The sequence below is a fragment of the Rousettus aegyptiacus genome, unplaced genomic scaffold, assembly GCF_014176215.1.
Source record: "Rousettus aegyptiacus isolate mRouAeg1 unplaced genomic scaffold, mRouAeg1.p scaffold_m13_p_3, whole genome shotgun sequence".
NCBI classification, from domain to species: domain Eukaryota; kingdom Metazoa; phylum Chordata; class Mammalia; order Chiroptera; family Pteropodidae; genus Rousettus; species Rousettus aegyptiacus.
Genome location: NW_023416306.1, coordinates 56542896 through 56567919, shown reverse-complemented (window position 1 = coordinate 56567919; position 25024 = coordinate 56542896). Strand labels below are relative to the sequence as shown.

Genomic DNA, 25024 nt, shown 5'->3' with positions numbered 1-25024 from the left:
TAATAAATTTGGAGAAAATACTAAAAAACACAAATTACTTATTAATACAGTACTATCAGAGTGTATTGAAGTCAGAATATTTCTGACTTTCTACCAGATCACTTAAGTCACCATCAGGGATTTACATTTCATATTGAAAGATAACCTAATTCTAAATTAATACTAGAGTGTTAACGTTGGCTGTCGGCAGAGGTTCAGTCTCTGTGCAGCGAATCATTTAATTATCTTTGCAGTGATTAGTATGTCTGTTTCACAACCAAAATTTCATCCCTAATCATGGACAGTTCAGGTCAGTTGAGAAGCTGAAGGTAAAGTCATGTCTTATAACACCTCTACTTGAAAATCACCAAGGGTTAGTTGTGGTAGCTGAAGTTATATGAAGATACACACACACACACACACACACACACACACACAACTTAGTGTGTAATAATCTTATCTTCTCTCCCTTTGCATCCATAAACCACAGGATTTAGACATCTTTTACACTCTGTAGAAAAAAGTGAACAATTAGAATCACAGAACTGGAAATGCCTTTGAGATACCTAGTGTCCTGTTCTTTCTCCAAATGAGCAATGCAAGAAAACTAACAGGAAACAGCCATGTAGAAAAGTGGAATCTGAGGATTGCAATGGGCTTTGGAGGTGTTCTAATCCAATTTCCAATTCAAAGTGAGAATTCTTAAATCTGTTGAGGGTCTTTATAGTCACTGAGAAACTCCCTAACTCTGTAGACACAAGTTTTGCCATCTCCAAAAGGATGTCAATAACATGACAAGGCGTAGGATAATTGTGAGAAATATGTGAATTAATACTTTTGAATATCTAAGCATAGTAGCTTGGCGTGTGCTGGTTATTATTACCTTTGCAAGTTTTCACATTCCTTTCTGGGACTTTTCTTATTGGATGACAAATCTGACTATTGGGCCAGAACACAGTTCCTGGAACTATGCAGAATAAGTCTAATTCACCATTTACATTGCCAGTCCTTCAAATACTTGAAGACGGCTTTCATGAATTTAATAACTGCTTTCTGTGGCTTATTTATTTTTAATTTCAAGAATAGAACACAGACTATAAAAATGAGCATTATCAGTCATCCTTTGGATTTTCTATGTAAATGTTGTTTAACATTCAAATGGTGCTGATTATAATTTGAGATATTAACAGTTAGATATGCCATTGTGTCCCTCTTTTATTGTTCGTAAAGGAGGTTAAACACTATATTAACTTCTGAGTAGTGATTTATTGTTGCTTTTGTTAGAGAAAAATTAAAAAAAAGAAGTAAAATAATATAATTTGATATTGCCTTTGAGAGTTTTCAGTTTGCAGAGGTCTTTATTTCCTACTCAATTTTATTTTTTTAAAAAGCGTACATGTAGTGTAAATACAGCATCACATAAATGCCGAATTGTTCTTTGCTTCCTGGCTTAAGCTGTTGTGTAATATTGCTCTGTAACCATTAAACAGCTGCTCTGCCTCAGAGATACTCATATTTCCTTTGGTAGATGAAGGGAATTTACTATACGAATGTCTCCAAATTGCTTTAAGATCTTTGGCCTTTGTATCAGCTGTTTAGATTCACAGTGGTCTATGTAACATGTGAAAACCATGTTTCTGGAAGGGCCCTGCAGCCTGGAGGTCACAGCAATAACCTCTGCTTTTCTGAGTCTCACCCTCTCTACTGTTGAGGGACCCCTGACCTCCTGCATGATCTTCCCTCTTATTTTGCTAGAGTCCTTAAGTATTGTTTCTTGTATCTTGTGAGCAAGTACTATTAGCTGTCCAAGTACTATATCATCCACTGTTTCTCTTCTTTAGTCTGCCTCATCTTGAGTAATGCCTGCCCATTGTAGAGGCTGTGCTGCATCAACATGCATGAAAGAGGTGGCAGCAGTCTGCTTCAGGTGCTTCTCCCAGACTACCCAGATGCCTGATTCCCATCCACCCCCTCTTCCATAAGGTCATTGCCAGTAGACGTTACAGCTCATCCTCAGGAGTCTCACTATGCTCCATGCAGGAGTGGAACCCAGTGGGACCTATGGGGTTGCATTTTGTCTATGGATGCCAAAGCAGTTCTGACATATTTCCAATTCCTTTCACAGTTTTAGTAAAATAACTCTTTCCATTTTCCTTATAGATTCAAATTCCTTAGTATTTGGGGAATTGGGGGTCGGGAGTGGAGAAGTACTCTGCTACATTTTGAATTGCCTCCCCTTTTGAATGAGCTAGTCATTGTATTTTTCTATGTGTGACTGCCTTTCTGTCTTCCTTACTATATGTGCTTAGCTTGAGATAGCTCTTCTCTCCCTTCTGATTAAGCAACTAACAGGTCCACACCCCACTGCATCAAAGCGGGCATGAGGGAGAAAAAATTGGAGGCCTGACTACTCACTGGAGTAATAAGGAAATGAACTTCAGATGATATCTACATAGTGAAATGTTATTATGTATTACACACAACAAAATTTATATAAATATAATGACATATTCCCCGTTTATTCCTCACTCATTCATCAATTTATTTTATAAATATTTTTGAACTCTTACTCTTTACTTGTAATTCCTTGGTATTTATTTTGTACTAAAGGCTTAAAGTTATACATTAGTACACAACAAAGTCAGAAATACAATCTGAGTCTAATCATTATCTAAATAAAACTCTCAGCAAATGAGTTCCAGGGAATAACAAGTCTCAATGTAGTTATCCTTCAGTCTTAAGCCATCTGTGCCTATGCTGTTATAAAATTACCAATATGTTCTTTTGTGACCCTGTTTCAAAGAGTCAAATTTAAAAATTGTGTTCCGTGAGCATTTATTTAGTAGCTACTGTATATAGAGGAGCTGAGTTAGTTGTTAAGGGAGAGAGAGAGAGGTGAACAAAGTCCAGTCACTCCCTCAAATAAAGGAGCCGATAATCCAGTAAGAAGCACAAGACTTAAAAACAGTTATCTTGAAAAAGCTGAATGTGCAAAGTAATATAAAATAAGTACAAACTAGGTGCTATGTGAATACAGAAGAAGGAGATTGGTGCTAGCTGGCAGAGGGGTTCGAAAGGAGGGTAGAGGAGCAGATTATGGAGTGGATGGTGGTTGAGCTGGACACCGAAAGATGGGAGTAGAGCACATAGAAAGACGGCCTTCTAATCAGAGGGGAGCTATCTGAGGACGACGTGAGAGCAGACATTTACAGAGTACAGTTGGGTGAGGGTAAGTAACCTTGTCTGATTGGTTAGGTACATGAGCTGCAGTCATGAAAAATGAGGTCTAATTTAAGATACGAGTTCATATTTAATATATTTACCATACATAAAATTTTATATTTACCGTATATAAAACAAAGTATAACTTCTTATACTTTAAAACAACAAAAAAAGCAACAGAGATCTTTGTATTCAATGATAGCTTGCAGTGGTTCAGAAAATTAGAAATATCTTGATCTCCAACCACACAAAGGGAATCAATGTCTTTTTTGTTATCATGGCTTTTAGCACCCTGTACAGTGTTGGCTAACATAGACATTCCTCAGTAATCTCTGAAATGAATTCAACCTGGTGAAAGATTAATTGCTCCACGAGTAGTTTCTTGAAACAGAAGTGCATCAAATGGAGACATTTTTTTATTATCCTCTTAAAATTATATATATTTTCACAGTAATGACTAATATGAGACCCAGGTTTTACCACCAGCTGAGGTCTCATAACTTCCTCTCACTCTTTTATTCTGTTTTTAAAGAAGATAGGTGGGTGAGTATGGAACAGTGTTCAGATATACCCAGCTCTTCAGTTCACAACAGTAAAACATATATAATAACTGAATGATTTTCTGTCTTTTCATGCTATATGTGATTTAAAAATGGCATGGTAAGTTTTGCTCTGGTAAAATTGCTAAGTGCAGATTTACAAATAATTTGAGGCAGTCTGGAATCCAGTTTGGATAATTCAGTGTATGGGCGATTGTTGTCTCCACTGGCTAATCTTAATTTATTGGTAATGTTTAACGCGTGCGTACTATGAGTTTTACATTTTTGTGTCACTAATTATAACAACTATGAGGAAGGTAATTTTATTATTTCTAATTTGTAAATGAGGAATCTGAGGTACAGAGTCTAATAACAGGGCCTAGATTCCGCTCTGGTAAATGGTGGTTGGGAGTTGAATTCCAGCTCTTTGACCTGAGTACTCCATGGTGCTCGACCACCCACACCTCACATGGCTGCACCAAATCTCACCCCACAGTCAGTCCTAAACTTTACGTAAATCTGATCAGGTTACCAGTTCTTTGAATCTAGTGGTTTTTTTTTTTTTTTTCCTGAGAGTATTTTAATTCTGAAGATTATCAGACTCTTCATTTCTCCCCAGGCAGCAGAGAGGAACCACATTCCCCCTCCCTAAGGTGTTCTCCTCAAGCTTCACCTCATTATACATCTTTCACATAGATGAGAACATGGGGACACAACTGGCTTTTGTGGGAGTCCTTAGCTCTAGTCCTGGACATAGCTAGATCAGCTATCAAACAGGTCGGAACTTACTCGGGTGCCTGAACTGTTGGCCACAGCCACTCTGAAACCCCTCGCCTGGAAGTCACGGAAGGGACACATGGCACTAACGGAGGCCTACATTACCACTGTTTTCTAGCAAAAGTGTCCAGTTCTTGAAATGAAAGGAGGCCAAGGGCGTCGTAGAAAGGGTGAGAAAGCAGTGAAGTTGTTTGTGAGGCATATTAAAGGTGCACGGAAACGGGTCGATGCAAAGTATTTGCTTTATGTACAAGTTATGCTTCTGTGTGATTCATGACCCTGGAACAAGGGTGGGAGTGCTGGTAACAGCAGCTCGCTTTTTTTTTAATCAAGGAAGGATTTGTGAAAGAACAGTGGTTTCAAGAGATCTTTGAAGTAATTCCAACAAGGTGCTAATTGTGGTTGTGGTTTTCCTTTTTCTTTCTCCCTCCCCCCTTCTTTTTTTATTTTTAATGGATGGACTTTAGTCTACCAGGTGCTGCTGCCAAGCTGAATGCATTCAGTGAGGGCCCCAGAACCTTCATTCACTAAGCAGGGGCCACAGCAAATAAAACTATAGCAATTGCTCTGTACATTTAGAAAGTTAAAAAATTAATTGTAGATTATTTAGCATCTAAACTTTTTACTTTTGTTTAAACAAACTCAGTTTACATTCACAAGAGTTTTTTGCTTTTACTTGTTTTTGTTATAAGCCTTTCTTCTTCTTCTTCTTCTTCTTCTTCTTCTTCTTCTTCTTCTTCTTCTTCTTCTTCTTCTTCTTTCTTCTTCTTTCTTCTTCTTTCTTCTTCTTTCTTCTTCTTTCTTCTTTCTTCTTTCTTGTTTTAACCTTTGGTTTAAAAACGCTTGAACAAATTTTTGTGTTTAATCATTTATTTGCTTCCTGCTTATGTTGATCATTTTCTCCTTGATGTTTATTTTCAGGATACCTTGAGGATAGTTTTGTAAAATCTGGAGTCTTCAATGTCTCAGAACTCGTGAGGGTATCCAGAAGTAAGTAAATTGTTTTCTTACTATTTAATTTTACAGCAAGACTTAAAGTATTTTACATTTTAAACATTAAACACAGTATGAAAAGTAACCATGTATTAGGAGAATTAGGGTTTCGAAATCTCTGACCTTTTAATGAAATCATAACTGAATATATTTTGTCTGATTTTCTAAATAAACCATTTGCATTTAAATTATCAAAATGTTCTTTTGTATAAAAATAATTTCGAGGCTGTTCTAATTGTGATGTTATTAGTATTCATTTAATTCACTGTTCTCTCTGTGACCATAGATGGTCATTTATATCAAAGGAAGTATGATTAACTAAATGTACTTCATATTGTTATGATAACCCACATAAGTTTCCTGTAGATAAGTGCTTTTTCATTTTACTAACATTTTGGTGGGAGCTTGGAGATGTACAGGATATACACACTAACATGCAGAATGTAGAGGGATTAACTTTGCAGATTGCAGTTGGATATAGATAGAAAGCATTGTTATCCCAAACAATGTCCAGTTGCTTTAACTGACAACCTTACCTGAGATACCATTATTGGCAGGTCAGATGAGATTTTCCTTGGGTAAATTCACCTGTCCAGTTAATGAAGCAAGGGGGTTTCCTTGATCAACTCTTTTACTTATTACTGGTGTGTGCAAATATATATAGCTGAGATGCAGCTCTTAATGTGCTGATTACATTAAAGGAGGGGGCCTCATTTCTCCTTGCTATCTTCTCTGATTTAGCTTTTTTATGCAACTTCGAAGGGTGTGTTTTCACTTGACTTTTTGACAGAGAGTCTTACAGTGTGGAATGATGTTGTTCAGATGATTACATCATCTGAATAGTGGCACTCTGGTCCTTGTTTAAGTTGTGCTTTTCATTCAAGTCAAATTCAGAGGCCACGAGCAAGAATTATGATGATCGAAAAGAACAAAGTGAGAGTGAGTTACCGAGGGTAAGCATAGGCAGTTGTGCTTAGTGAAAGAATCTCCAAGATGGTAGATTACTGACCATGTCTTTTCAACCATAGTTCTCAAAGAGTTCAGATTTCTAAAATGGCCAGTTTAAACAGCATGTATCTCAGGGAGTTATAATGCATGGATATTTAAGATTTTAAGTAACTTATCCTTTCTGATGTGATTCTACAGTGGATAATATTTATCCAAAAGACTTATGTCATAGATCTGTTTACTTGGGGGCAGTATGGGAGACCAAAACCTAAGTCCCATATCACAGTAGCTCCAGGTTCATGTTTCCCGGGCAAGAGGAATCTAATGGTCTCGTCCTTTGACCAAGGCGATGAGCCTTGTGTGTTTTCCCTGATCAGTATGTGCTGTGTGAAGGCCTTTGACATTAGGAAGATTTTATGTTTGTTTTTAGTTTGGAAAGGAACATGCCTGAGTTACTATCACTTTCTGTTATTGTATAAGGAAGGGGGTATTTGAAGGTTTGTGTGTGTGTGTGTGTGTGTGTGCGCGCGCGTGTGTTCCCCATACTGTTCTTTATCAGAGAAGCTATGCTGCTACAGTTATAAAACAGTATGAAATTATTTGCTTTAATTTGTACTTTCCTGAGTTCCATGATATATTTCCATTCTTCTTATGAGAAGCACGGTAGAGTCATCTGTCAGAAAATATTGTTAGTTCCTCATTATAGGTAACATTATGCTGGCTGCTGTAGGAGAACCACATTAAAACCTTTAAAAACCCAGAGTGATATCTTGAGAAACATGAATTTCAAACAAAAAGATATAGATTAAAAATACTCTACAGCAGTTCATAAATGAGATAAATTTAATATACTTTATTAATTCTTTCTGAATTCATGCTGTCATCTTTTAGAGGTTTTTATGTTATCTGTTAAAACAAACATTACTAATTTGTAATTAATATATTAATTAACTACATTAAGTAATTTTTTCAGCAAAAATTTATTTCTTACTCTGTATGTAAATAGGTATCTTCGAAATGCTCGAGAAGTTATTCTTTTAATATATCCACATTATAATCTTATTTACTAAATTGAACTATATTATTTATGAAATAAAGGTTTGCTAAGTAAACATAAACTTCAGCACAACCTTGTGCTGTATTTCACAAATTCTGATTTCTTGAGGGTTTATGGTATGTTAATGGTTTCTGTCCTCTAGGGTTTTATTATCATATGACCCACTAATGTGTATGTTGACTTTAGCTAATGAAATTATTCAGTTTTAGGATAGTGATCTTTCTGTCGAATGATATTATCTCCATCTTAAAAGTTGATTTAGGATCAGCTTTTGGAGTGAGGAGAACAATAAGAGAGATTAAGGGTTGGCCTCTAACCCTTAGAATCTGAGATTCTTCGGAGCTTGGTTTCTAAGAGGATATTGGCAGCCTCTTAAACATGATTTGCAGCTTTCAGGCTTCTTACCCTTCTCTGGGAGAGGTGCTATGGCTGATCTTTGCATCTGGTCTAAGTTCTTTCAGAGGCTTTTAAACAGGACTATCTGCCTGGGACTTGCTGTTCTCATATACTTTGTCATTAAATAAATTCTGTGGGAGTGCAGTTTTAGACTTTGGCCACGTTTATTATTAATCCACTTTTCTTTCTTTAGTTATCCATTTAGTGTCAGAATACACAATAAATTTTTATAGTGCTCATGTGTAAATCTATAGACAAATTATTTTTATTGCTTACTTGATACTCTGGAATAATTCTTCTGGAATGATTTTTTATTTTTTAATTCTAAAAAAATAACTATTATTTTACTGTAAATTATACCAAGTATATTTATGGTTATGCAATCTGTGTTGACTGTCAAGCCATATGTATGAAACAGAGACTAAAAATCTTTGCCTAAATATTGCATAAGCTTAATACATTACAAATAGTTTGTATAAGATGTAACCTATAAGTTTCCTGTCAGTAACTCAGTTATGTGAATTGTATCCATTAGTGTTATAGTAACGGGACAGATCGCTTACTTCTACTGAGCCCCTCAAATGCCTCATTCTAGCACATACTCTACTTTCCAATGTCACATAGAAATGGGTTCTAATAATAGACTTTAAAGCATATGGTTACCGTGGGATGTCTTACCTTGCATTTTTTTTAACCTCGGGTGTACCTCAGGCTACAAGCAGCAGCTACATTTTAGTTTTCTAAAAGACTTAAGCCATTAGGCATAGTTACACATTAAGACAAATATTTTCTGTATAAAATGAGACTAAAGTGTATTCTATAACACGAACAATCTAACAGAAAGCAGAAGAAGCTTGAGAATTCTGGAGCTGAGACTAATCTTGTATATATTGATTTATTTAATTGTAGTAGGCAAAGAGAGATGTTCATTGTGTGCTCCTTGATACTTCTCCATAATGAAGCACGTGCCTCATCATCAAACTTTCTTAAAAAAATAAGCAGACCATATTCTTAGAACGAGTCTGAAGAGCTCTAGCCCAGGACACACTTTTTTTCTCATTAGGGCCTTGAAGGCCCAATGAAAACAGGTGAAGACTGTTCTTAGGTACTGTCCTTTGGCATCAACCTGCCTGGTCTCCACCTTGTATATTATCTCTGCCCATGACTTTGTTCTCGCAGTAATCTCTGTTTAGAATGACCTTCATTACCTTACAATTTCTCTGAGATCCAGTTCCAGCTATGGTTTCTCCACAGATTTCTTGGATTATTCAAGCTTGTATTAGGTTCTTCTTTCCTCGAAATCTTACAGCATTTATTGATTATATCATTCATCAGGGCAGTTTCATTAAAGTCTGTTAGGCTGGTATTTGTTTTCATGAATGTTTCATTTACCTACTTTGTTGCCCAAAATGTTTTATTAAGGACCAGAACTGTCTCAGACTATTTTGTATCCTTGATAGCACCTGCCTTTAATGGATACAATCAATAACTTGTTGAATGGACAAACTTTCAGCAAGTAGGTTTATTTAACCTCTTCATCTGCCTTTAGCATGTCTTTGAACTGTTCCATCTTTAATAACCACTCCAGCCTATCAGGGAAGAAATTAGGGGGAGAACACAAAGAAGCAAGGGAATTTAGATTTGTTGAACACCTATTATGTACCAGGCAAGATGCTAGGCTTTTATCGCTCCTTACCTTATTTCATCCTCAAAATAACCATGTGGTAGGTTATTATATTTTTCATTTAGTAGTTTAGGAGACTGCACATAGCTAATAAGTGGTAGAGTATGTTCAAACTTAAAGGCAATCTATCTCCCAGGACTTACTTATGCTGACACAACTCACTGACTCACAGGTTTATTTAAGATGTCTAGAAACAATTTTTAAAAATCAGACAGATGTACGAAAACCAATACTTACAAACAAAAATTTCAATTCATAATATATCAGCAAATTCAAAAAGATTTCTTGATTTAAAAAATACCTTAAAGCATAAAACTTCATGAGTATATTTTAAATGATTTCTAAAGTTGTAATATAAAATCTTTCAAAAAACAGAACATAATTATTGAGAAGAGCTACACTTACCATTTATATGCGAAACTTGAATATGTATTTTGGGAAAAAAACTTGGCTTTTTTTTCACATATGTTAATTTTACTTATACACCTGCCCAAATACAATGTTGATTTACATTAAATCATCATAAATATAATGATTTCTCATCCATTCTTATATTAAAGTTAATATTATTACAAAATAATAATATTTGGTATTTTTGTATGAAGCTGATTTATATTTATTTATTTAACAATAATTTGGTTTTGAGAGTCAACTTAGCACAAAGTATCTTGCTTGATACTGAGCACATTTTGTTTCCTCTATAAACTAGTGGGGGTGACATATTTAGTTAAACTAACACAAGGTAACTCAAGAAGGTTGGAGAGTGGGAATAGGGGACGGTAGTAATCAAAGGTTATCCTCTGAATGTCTCAAGTGTCCAAATTTGGACGTCGGAACAGGAGGAAGTTTTCAAGTCCTGCTCCAATCTATAGTTGATATTAGAGTCTTAAAGTAAAGAAAGTTGTCTTCATCTTTGCCCAGAGGCATGGAAAATATTAGATTATTACATTTGACGAAAGATCACCAGTGTAAATGTCATTCCCAATGTTCCTTTTGTTTTATTCCTCAGCACCCATAACCCAGGGAACTGGAGTCAACTTTCCAATTGGAGAAATTCCAAGCCAACCATACTATCATGACATGAACTCGGGGGTCAATCTTCAGAGGTCGCTGTCTTCTCCACCGAGCAGGTAACTGAAAGGGGATCTGTTCTCATTCTCAGTCTTTATGCAAACAGGTAGGCAGGTAGCTATGAGATACATAGGCAGGTGGGGAACGAATAGGGGAAACAAAGCAAAAAGTTAGAATTTTTGCTGGTTTTACATAGATTTTCATCTTTCCTGGTGAAATTTATTTTGACATTTGAAAATTAAATATAATTGTTATTCAAAGCATTTAAAAAATCTTTTGGGGGTGACCAAGGAACTATGAAAATGTATTAATATGATTTTTATCCTGTTCTATATTATAATTGTACAAGTTAACTAATCCTTTTGGCAACTTTAAAAACGATGTTGCCATGGCAAAGGTCCTGGTTCATGATTGATCCATCTTGGTAACTTTTACCCTAATACCACATCCAAGCTGGGGATAACAAAAAATGAAATGTGTCATTTCCTTAAGCTTAAAAGCAAAAGGCCTTATTCTATGCCAAGGTGCCAGGGTTTGCCAAGCTCTTCAATTAGTCAGTGTTCTTTGAATAATTGAGTGAACTCTCAGTTACCAATGAAAATATTGCCTGCTCTGAGATCTGGTTTAACCAGCCTTTGTTGGAAAAGAGCTGCAATGAGATTTCTTTGCTTTTTAGTTCTCTGTTGACATTCCCATTTTTCTCTCTTGACCTTCTTATTGTAACTTTCAGCCTCACAGGGGTTTAAAAAAGAGGTTTCCTATTTAAATGAGGGATAAATAGCTTGGCAAGTCACTGTGCATAGGATTTCATGATGACATGTTCCACTATTATAGATTGATAGAAGATTGAATTAATGAGAAACAAGGTGAATAAAAATAATATAGCTTTTTTTTTAGTTGAATCCTCAATGTATGAAGACTCATTTCATTTACAGAGTATTAAATATAACCATGATCAAATATAATAGCATGTGTGAATTCCAGACCAAACATACATTTATAATATTAACTTTAAAAGAAATCTGCCTAATTATTTTATCTTTTTTCAATAATGAAATTTAATTGCATTTCAGTTAATTATGGGGCTATTCCCATTTGTATGTTTATTAACAAAGTTCAATTTTATATCATTTATGGTCAAAACTGGATTTTCATATAGTTAGCTTGCATAGCAAGATAATTGGGTTTATTATCACTAAAATTGTCTGCGACATGGTGAGATCTTAAAAATGCTTCTGTTTTTCTATATTTAAAATGTGAATAGTAATTTTTTATTTTGTCTAATGGATCAGTATGTTGTCAACTATGGTCTTCCTTCATGATCATTTGGTGTGAGATAGGTCATTCAGAATAAAAGTTTTAAAAAACCACCTCTCTATTATTAAAATCTTTTCTCCCTCATTTCAAGTTTTTTATTTACTGCCGACTCACAGATGGGAGAATTAGATTAAAGGAGGGTTTAAAAAATATACATTCTAACTCTGAATACCATATGAAGAAACTTAAAGAGCTATTATTTACTCTCTTTATGGTTTATTTAGCATGGGTAAAAATTGCTACCTTCTATGTCACATTGTGAGTCAAATATTAATCACAAGTATATCTATGACTGTACCCAGACATAGATATGCTTCCATTATTTGGAAACACTGAAGCAGAAAGAGCACTGCCTTACTTAGCGTCAGACTGCTAACATTAATGTACCCCTGGAAAGTCACTGAATTTTTACAAATTTGTTTCCCCACGTGTCGGATAAAGGAGGATTGGTTTATATGCATGACTTCAGAACCCAATTCACACTCTGAAATACTATGACTTTATGTTTGTTAGCACAGCATACATTTAATTCGGAAGAAATCTTTTTTAGTGTTTACCTGCATAGATGTGAATAAGGATTTTTTTTTTAATTAGGGAAAAAATATCCATTTTCATAGTCATAATTAACTGTTTAATAGGGTGTTTGTGGTGATATATGAAAGCAGTATATCAAGCCATATGGCAAGTACCATAAAATAGCTTTCTAATCTCTGCTCTAAATATTCACTTTTCTTGATAATTGGGATGAGCCATATATTCTTTATTAAAACATATAATTTAAAAAGTATACTGTTTGGTTTGAATTTGGCAATGGCTTGTTTTTGATGGTTGATTTTACAAATAATGGAGCAATAACCTAATTTTTAGGAAAAGATAAGAATATATGAAATAGTTTATAATTAGTAAAGTACTATAAATTTTTAAAATATTAATTATAGAGTTACTACTAATAATTATTATTTAATAAGTATCTTCTAAACGCCATCCACTTTACTAAGAACTTTACATTTACATTACTTTAATCCTCTCAGCTGCTTCCCTTTGAACTACTTTTTATTATTTCCATTTTATAGATGATTAAACTGAGTTTAGAAAGGTTAAAAAGCTCACTATGAAAAAGTAGTAAGTAGCCTCGTCAAGAGTAGATACCAGGCTGGTCCCATTCTAAAACTCATGTTTTACTCTATTCCATTACATTATCTTTGAAATAATATGAAAGGATTACATTGTTAATATCAAGTGCTTTACAAATGAACATTATTAATATTGCTAATAATTATAAAAGGTACAACCTTAACAATTTCAAAATTAGTACACACATCACACTAAGAATTCACTTTTTACTAATGAAATTTTTTGGAAATATATTTCAAAGGTATATACAATAAGTACCATATTTGTTAGGCAGGTACAGGTAAAACATATTATGATAAAGAATATATACAACTAGAAATGTTTGCTACTCCTTTTGATGTCTTGTCTACTCACCTTAGTTTCAAAATGATGCTGAGATACTATTGTATTTATGGAAATTTCTACAGTAAGAAACTTCTCAAATTATATGCTTCCAAATGTGACATATTTTCCTAGAAATCCCATTAATATAACTACTGTCATATTTTAACAGCAAAAGACCCAAAACTATATCCATAGATGAAAATATGGAACCAAGTCCTACAGGAGACTTTTATCCCTCTCCGAATTCACCAGCTGCTGGAAGTCGAACATGGCATGAAAGAGATCAAGGTGAGTAATAAGACGCCTGTAGGGACATTAGAGTAATATGTCGGCTCATTTCATGTTTCATTTAGTCAAAATATCATACTTGAATGAATATGGATCATATTTTCTTCATGAAATGACTGTAGTAAAATTATTTTTACAATCATATACTAGCCAAATGCTGTCAAAGTTAAGTTTTAAAAAATCCAGTGTTTTACATGTTTATTGGACTTTTTTTTTTTTTTTTAGACAGACTGATCTTTTAGAGCTCCAGATTATGTATCAGACTGATTATGGTTTGTCTACCTTAGTGGACGGCTACCTGTGGTGGACAGCAAGTTCAGCTGGTAGCAGAACCACAGGTTTTGATTCAGTTAGATCAGTTTGCTTCCCAAGGTACTTCGGGGAGGAGCCAAACTTTAAGCAGTTTGCAGGTGCCATTTCCTGAAAGTTTCCATTTAAAGGACGCTGTAATTCATTTTGGAAGTAGTTACAGCACAAACAGTAAATAAAAGTGTAATGTAAGAAACTTTGTATCTGAATCAATCTAGTTATTCTTTCCAGATAAAACAATGACCCATTTCTAGGGCAGCTTTGGGAGAAAATATAATTTAAAGAAATAGGTATTATTTGGCTTTCTAAATTCAGACTTACCTCCAAGTCATTCTTAAAGCCTATTGAATTAAATGTCTTTCATCAGACATCCCCATGCCTTTTTGCCAGAATTAGAGGGATATTATTAAGCATGGACATAAAAAAATTAGCTAACTGCAATTTTTGTTGGTATGTGTACATGGATGCAAATATGAGTTCAGCACCATAAGAGTGTATTTGAGAATTGGTTTTTTAAATCAATTCTGCATTTTTTAAAAAATTTGAAAGAAAAGCACTCTTTATCAGTAGTTTACAGCCTATGACTTGGGTATATGTATCTGAGGATGGGGGACCTGTATGTCCACTAATCTCAGAGTCCAATAATTTAGCACGTTAAAGCCAAAGTCAGTTCCTTATTCGGGACCCCATTTTTGCTGCACCATGTTTTTGTCCCAAGTGCTATAGGGTTTAAAGAACAGTGAAAATTTTTCATGGAGGGATTGGACTTTGAGTCAGGTGGGTCTCAGGCTGAGATTTTTAACTAGCAAAGAAGAAGGTGGTGTGAACAGCAACAAAAGCCTAGGCAAGCGGTGTGTGCAAGTAAGTTTCAGAATGGCCATATGTGCCCTTTAGATGGGCACTGCACATGTGGAACACAAAAGTAATGAGAGATGACGGAGGTCATTCTAAGAAAAGTCTTGAAAATTAACTGGAAAGTTTTGGCTCTAAGGACAATCTATTCTTCAGGCGACAAAATTATCTGGGTAAACATAATACATCATATCCCTCCTCTGCTTAAGATCCTTTAGCAACTTCCTGTTCCTTTTAGGAGAAAATCAGAATTCCCTCATTTGACCAACAGGCCCTGTTGTTGTCTATTTTCTGACCACTGCTCCAGCTTCAGCGAGTGCTATCTGCTTCTACATTTTACACTTGAGCCCACTGCTTTGTTTAGATTTGGGAATGCAAAACCCAAGATCTTCATATAATTCATTTCTTTTGGAATGTTTCTCTTCTAACTCTATCTGGCAAGTTCTTTGTTATCTTTCAGGTCCCAACCTGAATGGAAGAATTTTAATCAGTTCTTAACTATTTTTCTCATTTGATGTTTAGTATTGTTCCTTCATTGTACTCATGATGTGTTCTTCATATTTATTTATAGAGTTAATTGTCCAAATCTGACTATATTATGAGGTCAGGGACTATATCTGTTTTGGCTCCTATGTAACCAGCACCTAGTAACTATGCACAACACTTGGAGCACAGTAGGGGTGCAAAAAGTACTTGTAGGATAAACGAATTATTGATAGGCACAACACTAGTCTTATTAGTGAGGACAAGAAGAATTGGGGCTTCCATCAGACTCTCAGAAGTGAGAATAAAGACAGAACCCCCAATCGTTTATATTTTATTGGTTGTTTTACTGACATTGTCAGTTTATCCTAAACAAAGCCATATTTTCCCCATCAGAAAATTATTCTGAAAAAGATTCGAATGCTAATAACATTGTGAATGTGTGGGAGTGGATGTGTTGTTCAGAAGTGTAGGTGTTCTTTATTGTAGTGTCATTTTGTAAGAATTGCTTTCCCTTTCAGCCTTTTGAATAAAGCCAATATCAAATCGTATTATAAAACATTTTTGAAAAGTAGAAGGGAAACTGTCATTCTTTCTCTTTGTAAAATCATTGTATTGTCTTGGTGATTTTCTTTTGTCAAGATGACTAGAGTTACTGGAGAATTAAAGGCATGTTATATTAAGAGTAGGGAAGAATGATCTATCCTCAAGTGTGCTTTAAAAAAAAAAATCTCTGTCACTTTAATTCTGAAGACCCTGAAGACTTTGTAATGTGCACAATAAGCTTTTGTGGGAAGAAGACTTTAACTACACTGAAAAAATGAGGGCAGTACAGTACTATCTTTATAAATTTGCTAAGCCAAATGCAGTCCTTTTGTTCTCAGAAAATTGCTTTTTAAAAATTTTCAAAATAAAATGCCCTCTAGTTTTTCTTGTCCATCTTCAAATGTTCTTAAAGACACACTTGCATGCCATGAAGGGGGTTTTCTAAAGGGCATGTTCAGTACCACTCAGTATTTGCAACTTTTGTACATGTCTTATACTTGTTTTTCCCACAAAGCCTTGCAGTAATTGCTACTCAATAGCTAGTTATTGGTTGATTAAAATATGCTTGTATTTGCAAGTAGCAAAAATGTTTAAAGTTTGCTATTATTTCTTGGGTGTGCCTTATTCTGTTAGTGTTCATTTTGCATTAAAACCTACTCTTGTGAAAGCCCTTAGCAAAACTAACCTTCGAAAAATGAGAATTAAAGATAAAATTATGGACAATCTGTGGCATTCTACTCTTCATAATCTAAAATACAAATCTAAACAATTGAAATTAATTTCAAGTAGGCAAAAATAAAGGCTATGATAGAAGCAAATTATTATACTCATTTCATTTTAAAAAGAAATTAGGCAAAATTTGAATACAAAATCTAGATTCATATATAATGACAAATGTTCATGTAATTCTTAATAATTTATTGGAAAATAGTATTTTTATTTTAGCATATTACAAACATAATTAAATCCATATGTATTTCCTTTTTAAAACAAAATAATTACAATTTTCCAATTTTAAGTTTTAATTTTGTAGAATGTAAACATGAACATTTTAAAAGCAAACACTATTTATTTGTGTTAAACATTTGATAGGGATCCAAATAATTTGCTAAAATGTGTATGTTGAAAAATTTTTTTATTCCAATTCTTGTTCCACAAAATATTCCATCTTAAGTCTTGTCTACCTTTATTTTTTTCTACTGGAGTCAATTTCTACTTATATTTTTCTTGAAATCATTAGAGTCATCTTTTGCAACTTCCAATAAAAGGGCAAAAATAAGAGACAGTTCTTGTTTTTTTTTTCCTCTAATTTAAGTTACTGTCATGGGACTAAATCTAGTTGTATTTCAATGCCTAGGAATTTTAACAGACTAATACTACTAATAATTATGCTCAAAAATTAAAAAAAAAATTTTATCACTCTCACTTTGCCACTGACATTCTGGTAGTCACTGATTCCTTAAAGTCTGAAAGTAAAATTCCTAAAACACTTTTTAATAGACATTTAGTGATATGGTAAACATATTTATAATATACAGCTGGGGTTTCTAAATGGAAATTTTAAGAGCTTTCCTGTCTGATGAGTATTTAAACAACTTGTAATCTTAGGTAAAATATAAATAAAAAAGACTTTCTTTTGCAATAAAATTTTATTATTTCCTACACAATTACCTTAGGATTTGAGATAATTGGATTCAGTTAACATTTATCAAGTGCCTATTATTTTGCCAGAAATTTTTCTAGACATTGGGCACACAAATATTAATAAATTAAATTTACAGCCCTTGACCTGCTGAACAGAAAATAATTTTTTTACAGTTTATGAAAAAAGATGGTTCACAGAAAATGTCTTCATACCTAAAAACTAGCTTACTTTTAAGCACTGTGAGAAGTAAATCTTTACACAAGATGTTAGCAAAAACTAGCATGATTTAGTGGTGTATTGGTATGTAATTACAATTTTAAGAAGAATTTAAAAATTTATACTGCACTCTTGAATAGGCAATGTTTAGGCATTGTGTTCTGGTTGCCGTGGGTACTAGAAAATTTTTTTTTTTTAAATTACAGTTGTTCTGCTATATAAATAAGTCTCTTCAATTGGTCTTTTTAAAGTTTTAATATATTCCAAAGCCCTAGAGATTTACTTTTGATCAATTTGAAAATGTTCTCACTGTAATATAGTCTTAAATGTGCAAAATTTCAGTTTGCACTTTATAAGAGTTCTGTAAGAACATAGCATTAAATATACAATGAATTAAGCCAAAGACCTCAAGGAAACACAGGGAGCTAGAGGGTACTAATGCTGCTTTGTATCATGAGTTCAATCAGGTATAGGAAATAAATAACAGTAAATGAAAGTGTGGTAGCATGTAAATAGAACTGGAATCAGAGACCAGCATTTCTTAATGGAGTTTAAGGAATAGTAATAGTTGTGCTAAATACAAACGCATTCAGCTAAGCTTAGAAAGTTCTATTTTAACAAAAATTGAAACTTTTTTTAATGAATGAATTTGTAGAATATTTTATACACTACTGTGTACTGTGTATAAATATCCATGAATGGATATTGACTGAATGTGTATTTTAAGTTTGTCACTTCAGAACCTTTCTTCTTTTTCCATCCAAAGATTTATAGATTCAAACTTTGGAAAACAATGCTCTGTCCTAAACTACATTGTGATAAATGATATCATCCCAGGATTTCTCTAGAGCTGTGGGAGCTGGATGAATGGGCAGCTTTCACTAATAGTTGAATGACTATTACCTGAGAGTCATTTTCTAAGTGAAGTCTTAGAAAATGGCAATGCAAACAGCTTAGTAATCTTCCTGAAAGAATTTTTAAGCTCCTTTTGGAGACCAGATAGAACACCAACAATTCCTTACATTCCTAGAGTTTGTATCATAAAGATTAAATATCAAATTTTGAAGCGGACAAAATGAGATATTCAGGTGCTTTTGATGGATGTGAAGAGATAGTTGAAAGTTAATGTTTAAGCACGATTTTTAAGATTTGTTGTTGTTTAGCTCATTATTGAAAAAATCAAAAGTCGAGAACTTAGAGTTCTTACAGAGCTCGCAGTGAACCTTTGTGTCCCATGATGTCATCGGAGAGGAAATTACAGGGGTCTTTCCACCACGTTATATTTCATTCTCTTCGGCTACACTGCTATAGGTGAAAAATCACAACATGAGCATCTTTCAAACAAAAAGGAAAATAATAAACAGTTGGTGAAGACAGTCATTAGTATTCCTCACATTGCTTACTAATTAACAGATGTTCACGTTCCTTTCATGTATTCTAACCAGGAAGAGCATTTTGGATGGGGCAAACCTGTGTACATTTTACAAGGGCCAATACTATTAACGAGGGGAAAGTTACACTCATATTTCTGTGCTCTGGAGACTTAATGATTTGAAGATGTAACATTTTGCAGAAAAGCCACAATGAATAATTACTTCAGAAAAAAAATAACAAATTGCTATTTAATACCAGGTTTCTAGACTGATGAACCACAGCCTAAAACAGGAAAGTGGAAAAACCAAAGGAGACAGTATACTTAAATATCTTAGTGTGTCATACAAAGTTTCTTGGAGTGGTAAAAGGTTTTATTTTTAATCCTTTTACACATTGATATTATATCTAAGTTTATTTTGAGGTAGTTTAGAAAGCCAGTTTATTTTTAGTTATTATACTACCAATATCATACACAGTAAGAAATTGAGTTTTCAGGGATTGCCCACAGATTGTTAGCCTTTAGTGCAGGTTAGTTTAAGCTATTTATTTCATAGCTAAGCAATGTGAGGATCAGAATAGCTGTCTTGTCCAACGTGTCCTAATAATTAATAGCAGAGCCTAGGTCTTCTTTTTTAAAAGCAGACTTTTTTTCCTGTTATCCTACAACCCAGCTAGAGAATCAATATGCAAACTTACCTATGTAGGGATAAATGGACTAGGAGAATTTGATCGCTGCTTAACAAGTATTGGCAGTTGGACAGTTTTCCTAGGGAGAGTCGTGGAAGATCGATTCTGTTAGACCTTGTAGAACTAGGATGAATAGAGATGAATTCATGAGCTTCCAGAGCCCTGGAAGAACTGTTACAATTTTGAGGTGGAAGCATGTATATCTTCTTTTTAAAAAGTCAACTTCTTAATGTTAGTGCCATCATTTGTGGCTACCATTTATTGAACACTTACTGCCTCTCAGGAGTGGGTTAAAACTTTACATATATTTTAGCTTTTCAACCCTATTAAAAAACCCATTTTATAACTCATTAAACTGATCACAGCAGTGATTAAGAAATTTTACATAGATCACAGACAATAAATATGAAACGTAGAATGGGAACCCTTGTACGTTCAGCTGCAGAACCCATGCTTATTATTACTACATATGCGGCCTTCCAAACAAGTCCTTGTGATGTTATGCTTATGGTTTTGCAAACTAGTTATAAAACCTCTTATTATATTTTTTTTTCCTAATACATAAAATTTCAATACAGATAAATGCACATAATATCTGAAGGGTTCATGGACTCCAGGGGTTTATGAGTGCAGTCGTTGGGCTGGACTCAGGTTAAGAATCTCTTTTCCGTTTAATACTAAGATGTTACTAAAAACCCTGAAATCTATGTCTTTACTAGAAGAGTGCGACATACAGTTTAAAATGTCAAAATATAAAAATTTTATATTTATATATATTTCTAAATTTTTAAAATATTTTCCTAAATTATTTTTAAATGTTTATTTTAAATACTCTCTTTAAATAACACAATGATTGAGATGTGTATGTGCTTGAAAGTACCATATGTTTTTTGTTACATCCGAAGAATGCACAATTCTTATAAATACATGTCTTGTCTTGCACCATTCTGGCACAACAAATGATTGATAGAAATTGAGTTATTATAACAGAACCTTGTTATGGGATCAGTGTCTCCTACTTTGAAAATAAATGACTCAGCCAGACGGCAACATTTATTTTCTCTAAATGACTAGGGATGTAGCAATAGGAGACCATTATCCTGTGACAATATTCTGTTTCATTGACATTATCTCACAAATGTAATTGGTCCATTACTAAATAGAGGTTTTGTTACTGATCAATTTCACGTGATTTTCAAAACCATTAAGATAATAAATATTCCATCATAGTAATTTCATTGACAAAATGTTCTGTTTTTTCTTCATTTACATTTGTTAGAGGAAAAATATAGATTTCGGTTGAACTTAAACACTACAATTTATACCCGTTTTGACTACTTTTCCATTAAGAGAAATGGAATATTGTGCAGTGTAATCATATTTGCATTGAGCTGCTGAACTAATGACCTTAAAATTTTCGTGATTTTTTTTCTCTATCATGCTAAACCACATCAAATCATAATTGTTCCTAAGCAATTAGTTTACCACCTCAATTTAATGATTTTATTTGAAATAAGTTCCAGATCATTTCTAGGACTTTCCTGTAAATCCACTAAAGTAGCACATCAGTTAAATCAACCCTAACCGTTACCAGCGTAGATAATAACAGCATTAGTAACAACAGGAACCTTGAGATGTCTTATACCATAAATGTTTCTAAATGCATGGCTTTTCCCCAAATGTTCTCCTCTAAAAACTCATCTGTAATCTTGTTAAATTAGAACTCTTCCAGTATCTTTCTGACTTTTACAGTTAAGGTTACAGTATTGATTTTATTTTATAGTCCATGGCTCTCAGATGCTTAACACTAATAAGCCTCTATAGCCAAGAGGTTTTCCCCAAAGGCATGGTGAATAGCAGCTATTTACCTATACCAATATTTAATATGCAACTAAAATATACTCCAAAGCCTGTATAATTGTTTGGTGTTTTTTCTTCTTTCAAATTAGGTTTTTTGGCTTTACCCAAGACACTTTATCATTGTTCGTTAAAATGAAATTGCTTAATGGGCAAAAGCATTTTGAAGTGTTTTTAAAAAGCAGTTTTCATTTATTTGGTATTCACTCTTTTAGTGCTGTTCTTCATCATTCAAAGGATTTTTTTTTTTTTTTTTTTAATGTCTCAGGAAGGTGTTTGTGAGCTTCAAAGGGGTTTAAGCTTTAACTTTGTAGTGGGTGTAGGTGTTGCCTGGAGAATTTTTTTTTTTTATTTCATAGAGATGTGATAAATAGAGGCTTGTAGTAACATGCTACTTACTGTGCTTGAGTTGGAATACTCTGTAGAGAATGTTTTAAGGTGATGAAGAATACAATGTTATGTTCAAGTATAATTAAGATTAAGTAACTCAATGATAAAGTAAGAATTTTCATTCTTTTAAACATGAAGACTATTATACTTTCTCCTTTAAAAGAAACCTGATTTTATTTTTTAAAAGCTTGAGATGTAATTGAAGATTATATGGTACACTCTCCTAATGTAGCTTGCCATTTCTCCAGTTATTTTAGAGTATGATAAATGTAAATGTATATCTGTATATGGAGATAGTTCTTAATATGGCAGCTAATTATTTTTTGAATCATCTGGCATCATCACCAAACTACTGTAGTGGGATTAACTCCATATGTCTTGTCATAACATTCAGAGCTTTTTGTTAAGTTGGAGTGTGTGGGAAGACTTAGTCGCATTTGCCACACAATCATAAAATTTTACATCCAGAGGAGTCCTTAGAAACAGATATTCAGATATCCTTTTTCTTTACTTGTATTCTCAAAAACACATTGTTTTTGCTGTTAGCCAACTAAATTGCAGATGTTACCTTTAAGCTTTTCATTGAACGCCTTTGCAACATCCAATTCCTAAGACCAGCGGGAGGTATTTCCTTCTCAGAGTATAATGTCTGACGCATTAACAAGATCCAATATTGTCCACGCATCACTGGGGATTATTTATAAAAATTGTGTGTAACTACCTGTAGGCAATATTTTCTTCCCCCAAAATATGTATTTTATAATTTTTTTTTATTACAAAGTAAGACTTATTTTGGGGGGATTTGGCAAAACAAACTGTCAAATATAATAAGAAAATAAAAATCACCTATAATTCTACCACATAGATATAACCCTGTTAATACTTGACTGTATTATATGATAATCTATTTTCAACGATTTTTTTCTATGAATTTCCTATGCATATTTTTTGTACTAAATTGGGTTTATATGACATATGCTTTTTTGTAAGTTATTTTCTTTTTTTTGTCTTTCATTTATAATATAATAGCAATTTGCTACGTCATCTAATTTCCATCTTCTAATGACTGCATACTGTGCCACCCCAATGGCTATACTATAAATTTTTAAGTATCTATTTTGCTCATGGATGGTTAAGCAGTTTCCAAGTTTTTATATGATAAAGATACAGTGAACATCACTGCGTACAAATCTTCATGCTTAAATCTATTTAGTTTGCTCCTGTCTCATTCTATTCATTGTCCCCAGTACCTAGTATACTGCCTGACATAATGTCACCAAGTAGATGCTCAGTGAAATTTCGTTAAAGAAATAAGTATGCTTCTACTATAGAATTACTGAGATAAATGGTATGTCCATTTCTAAGGCTTTTGCCAAATATTGGCACAGAATCCACAAAAGTGTTGTCAATTTACAATTCCACTAGCAGTGCCTGAGTGGTTTATTTAACTCCACTGTCATATCTGTAATATTTACACATGGCTCTAGAAGCAATTTTGAAGTGTGTCCTCTGAAATATATTTAAATAATGGTGTCTCTCTGGCCTTGTAACTAACCATGCACCTCTTTTTTTTGTCATTTACATTTCATTTAAACCATCGGGCATCATCATACCATATCTTTTCTCCCCATGAACCAGAACAACTTCCATTTTATTATTGTAAAGGAAAATGGGGAAATGCAGATAGTATCTCAGGGACTGTGCAAGATTTTCAAGTAAAAGTATAGCTTACTTCCTTCCCCCTTCAGGATACATACTTCCTCAAATACTTCCCCATAATCAATCCTTTATCTATAGCTAGAACTAAAGTAAGAGTCAGTGCAGTTCTCCACAGGGACACCTCTAGAAATAAATACATCAAAGCTTTGGGCTGGGATCTTCTAGGCTTGATAACTGTAGTATTTTATATAACATGTATACAGTTATAAATAACCTCTAACTTTCCTCTTTTCAATACGATTTATCCCAAGACAAAAACAGGAACAGAAATCTGGGTCTCTGTTAGCATTCGGCTAGCAGAGCATCTTCCCTGTCTTCTCCTTGTTCTCTGGCACAGGGCCCAAGCTGTTTCCTTGTCTCAGGGCTGACTCTGGATTTATGGGCTGAAGTAAAAGTATCAGATTTCTTGCTCTTGAACTCATCCTACACACTAGATTTGGTAGTTTTTTGTTTATTTTAAATAGTATTATTATTTTATGCAGATAATTCATTTATTTTTTCATGTTGTCTTCAAGTTTCCACCCCAACATTTCGGTAGAAAGCAGAAATTCCCCAGTTCAGCTAACATTTGTTTTCTACTGTCAGTGTTTTGTTTTGCTTGACAGAGTTTTAATGAAGTAATGGATGTGTTGACCACATTTGCCTTCATCCAACTATGAGTTTGGTGTCTGTCTCTGAAGAGCTTTTCTATGTCCAGAGTTTTTATAAATCTATAAAAATCTTAAAGCCTGTGAAAAATAAACCTAGAAAACAATAAGAAGTATTAACTTAGTAAGACTCGTCAGTATAATATAATCTTCTCAAATCCTGGTGAATGGACTGTCTCTAAGCTAAATGTTCTCTCAAATGCACTTTCGCTCTTTGATCTGTATCACACTCGTACCAAAGGGTCAAAGATAGTTTTCATTGCATCTTGAATTTTCTTCTGCTCAAATTAATCCAGTAACATCTGTTCAGCAGCTCGATAACGTAAAAAATAAAGATAATTTTAACAATGACTATAGCTCTGTAATCACTTAGTAATAAAAGATACCTTAACAGATATTGGAAAATAAGAGAAGTCAGCAAATGGTGATTTGTACCTATATGGGTTAATTTAGACTTGCTTGAAAGTATAGCAAGTAAAGAAGAAATATAGCATAGACATGAATATGTAAAAGGATTGAACTTCTAAAATATTTTGAGGCAATTTATTTTAGAAATAGGTTTTTCTAAAT

The 25024-nt window shown here is 33.7% G+C and overlaps 1 protein-coding gene across 6 annotated transcripts in view; it reads left to right on the top strand.

Moving 5' to 3' along the window:
- NFIB (nuclear factor I B) overlaps positions 1-25024 on the top strand; it is a 218066-nt gene that overhangs the window by 144185 nt on the left and 48857 nt on the right. For all 6 annotated transcript variants that reach the window (XM_016157319.2, XM_016157320.2, XM_016157316.2 and 3 more), the window contains exons 4-6: positions 5439-5507; positions 10605-10725; positions 13611-13729. In XM_016157319.2, the coding sequence (XP_016012805.1) occupies positions 5439-5507; positions 10605-10725; positions 13611-13729 (309 nt within the window). The remainder of the gene's footprint in view (positions 1-5438; positions 5508-10604; positions 10726-13610; positions 13730-25024) is intronic.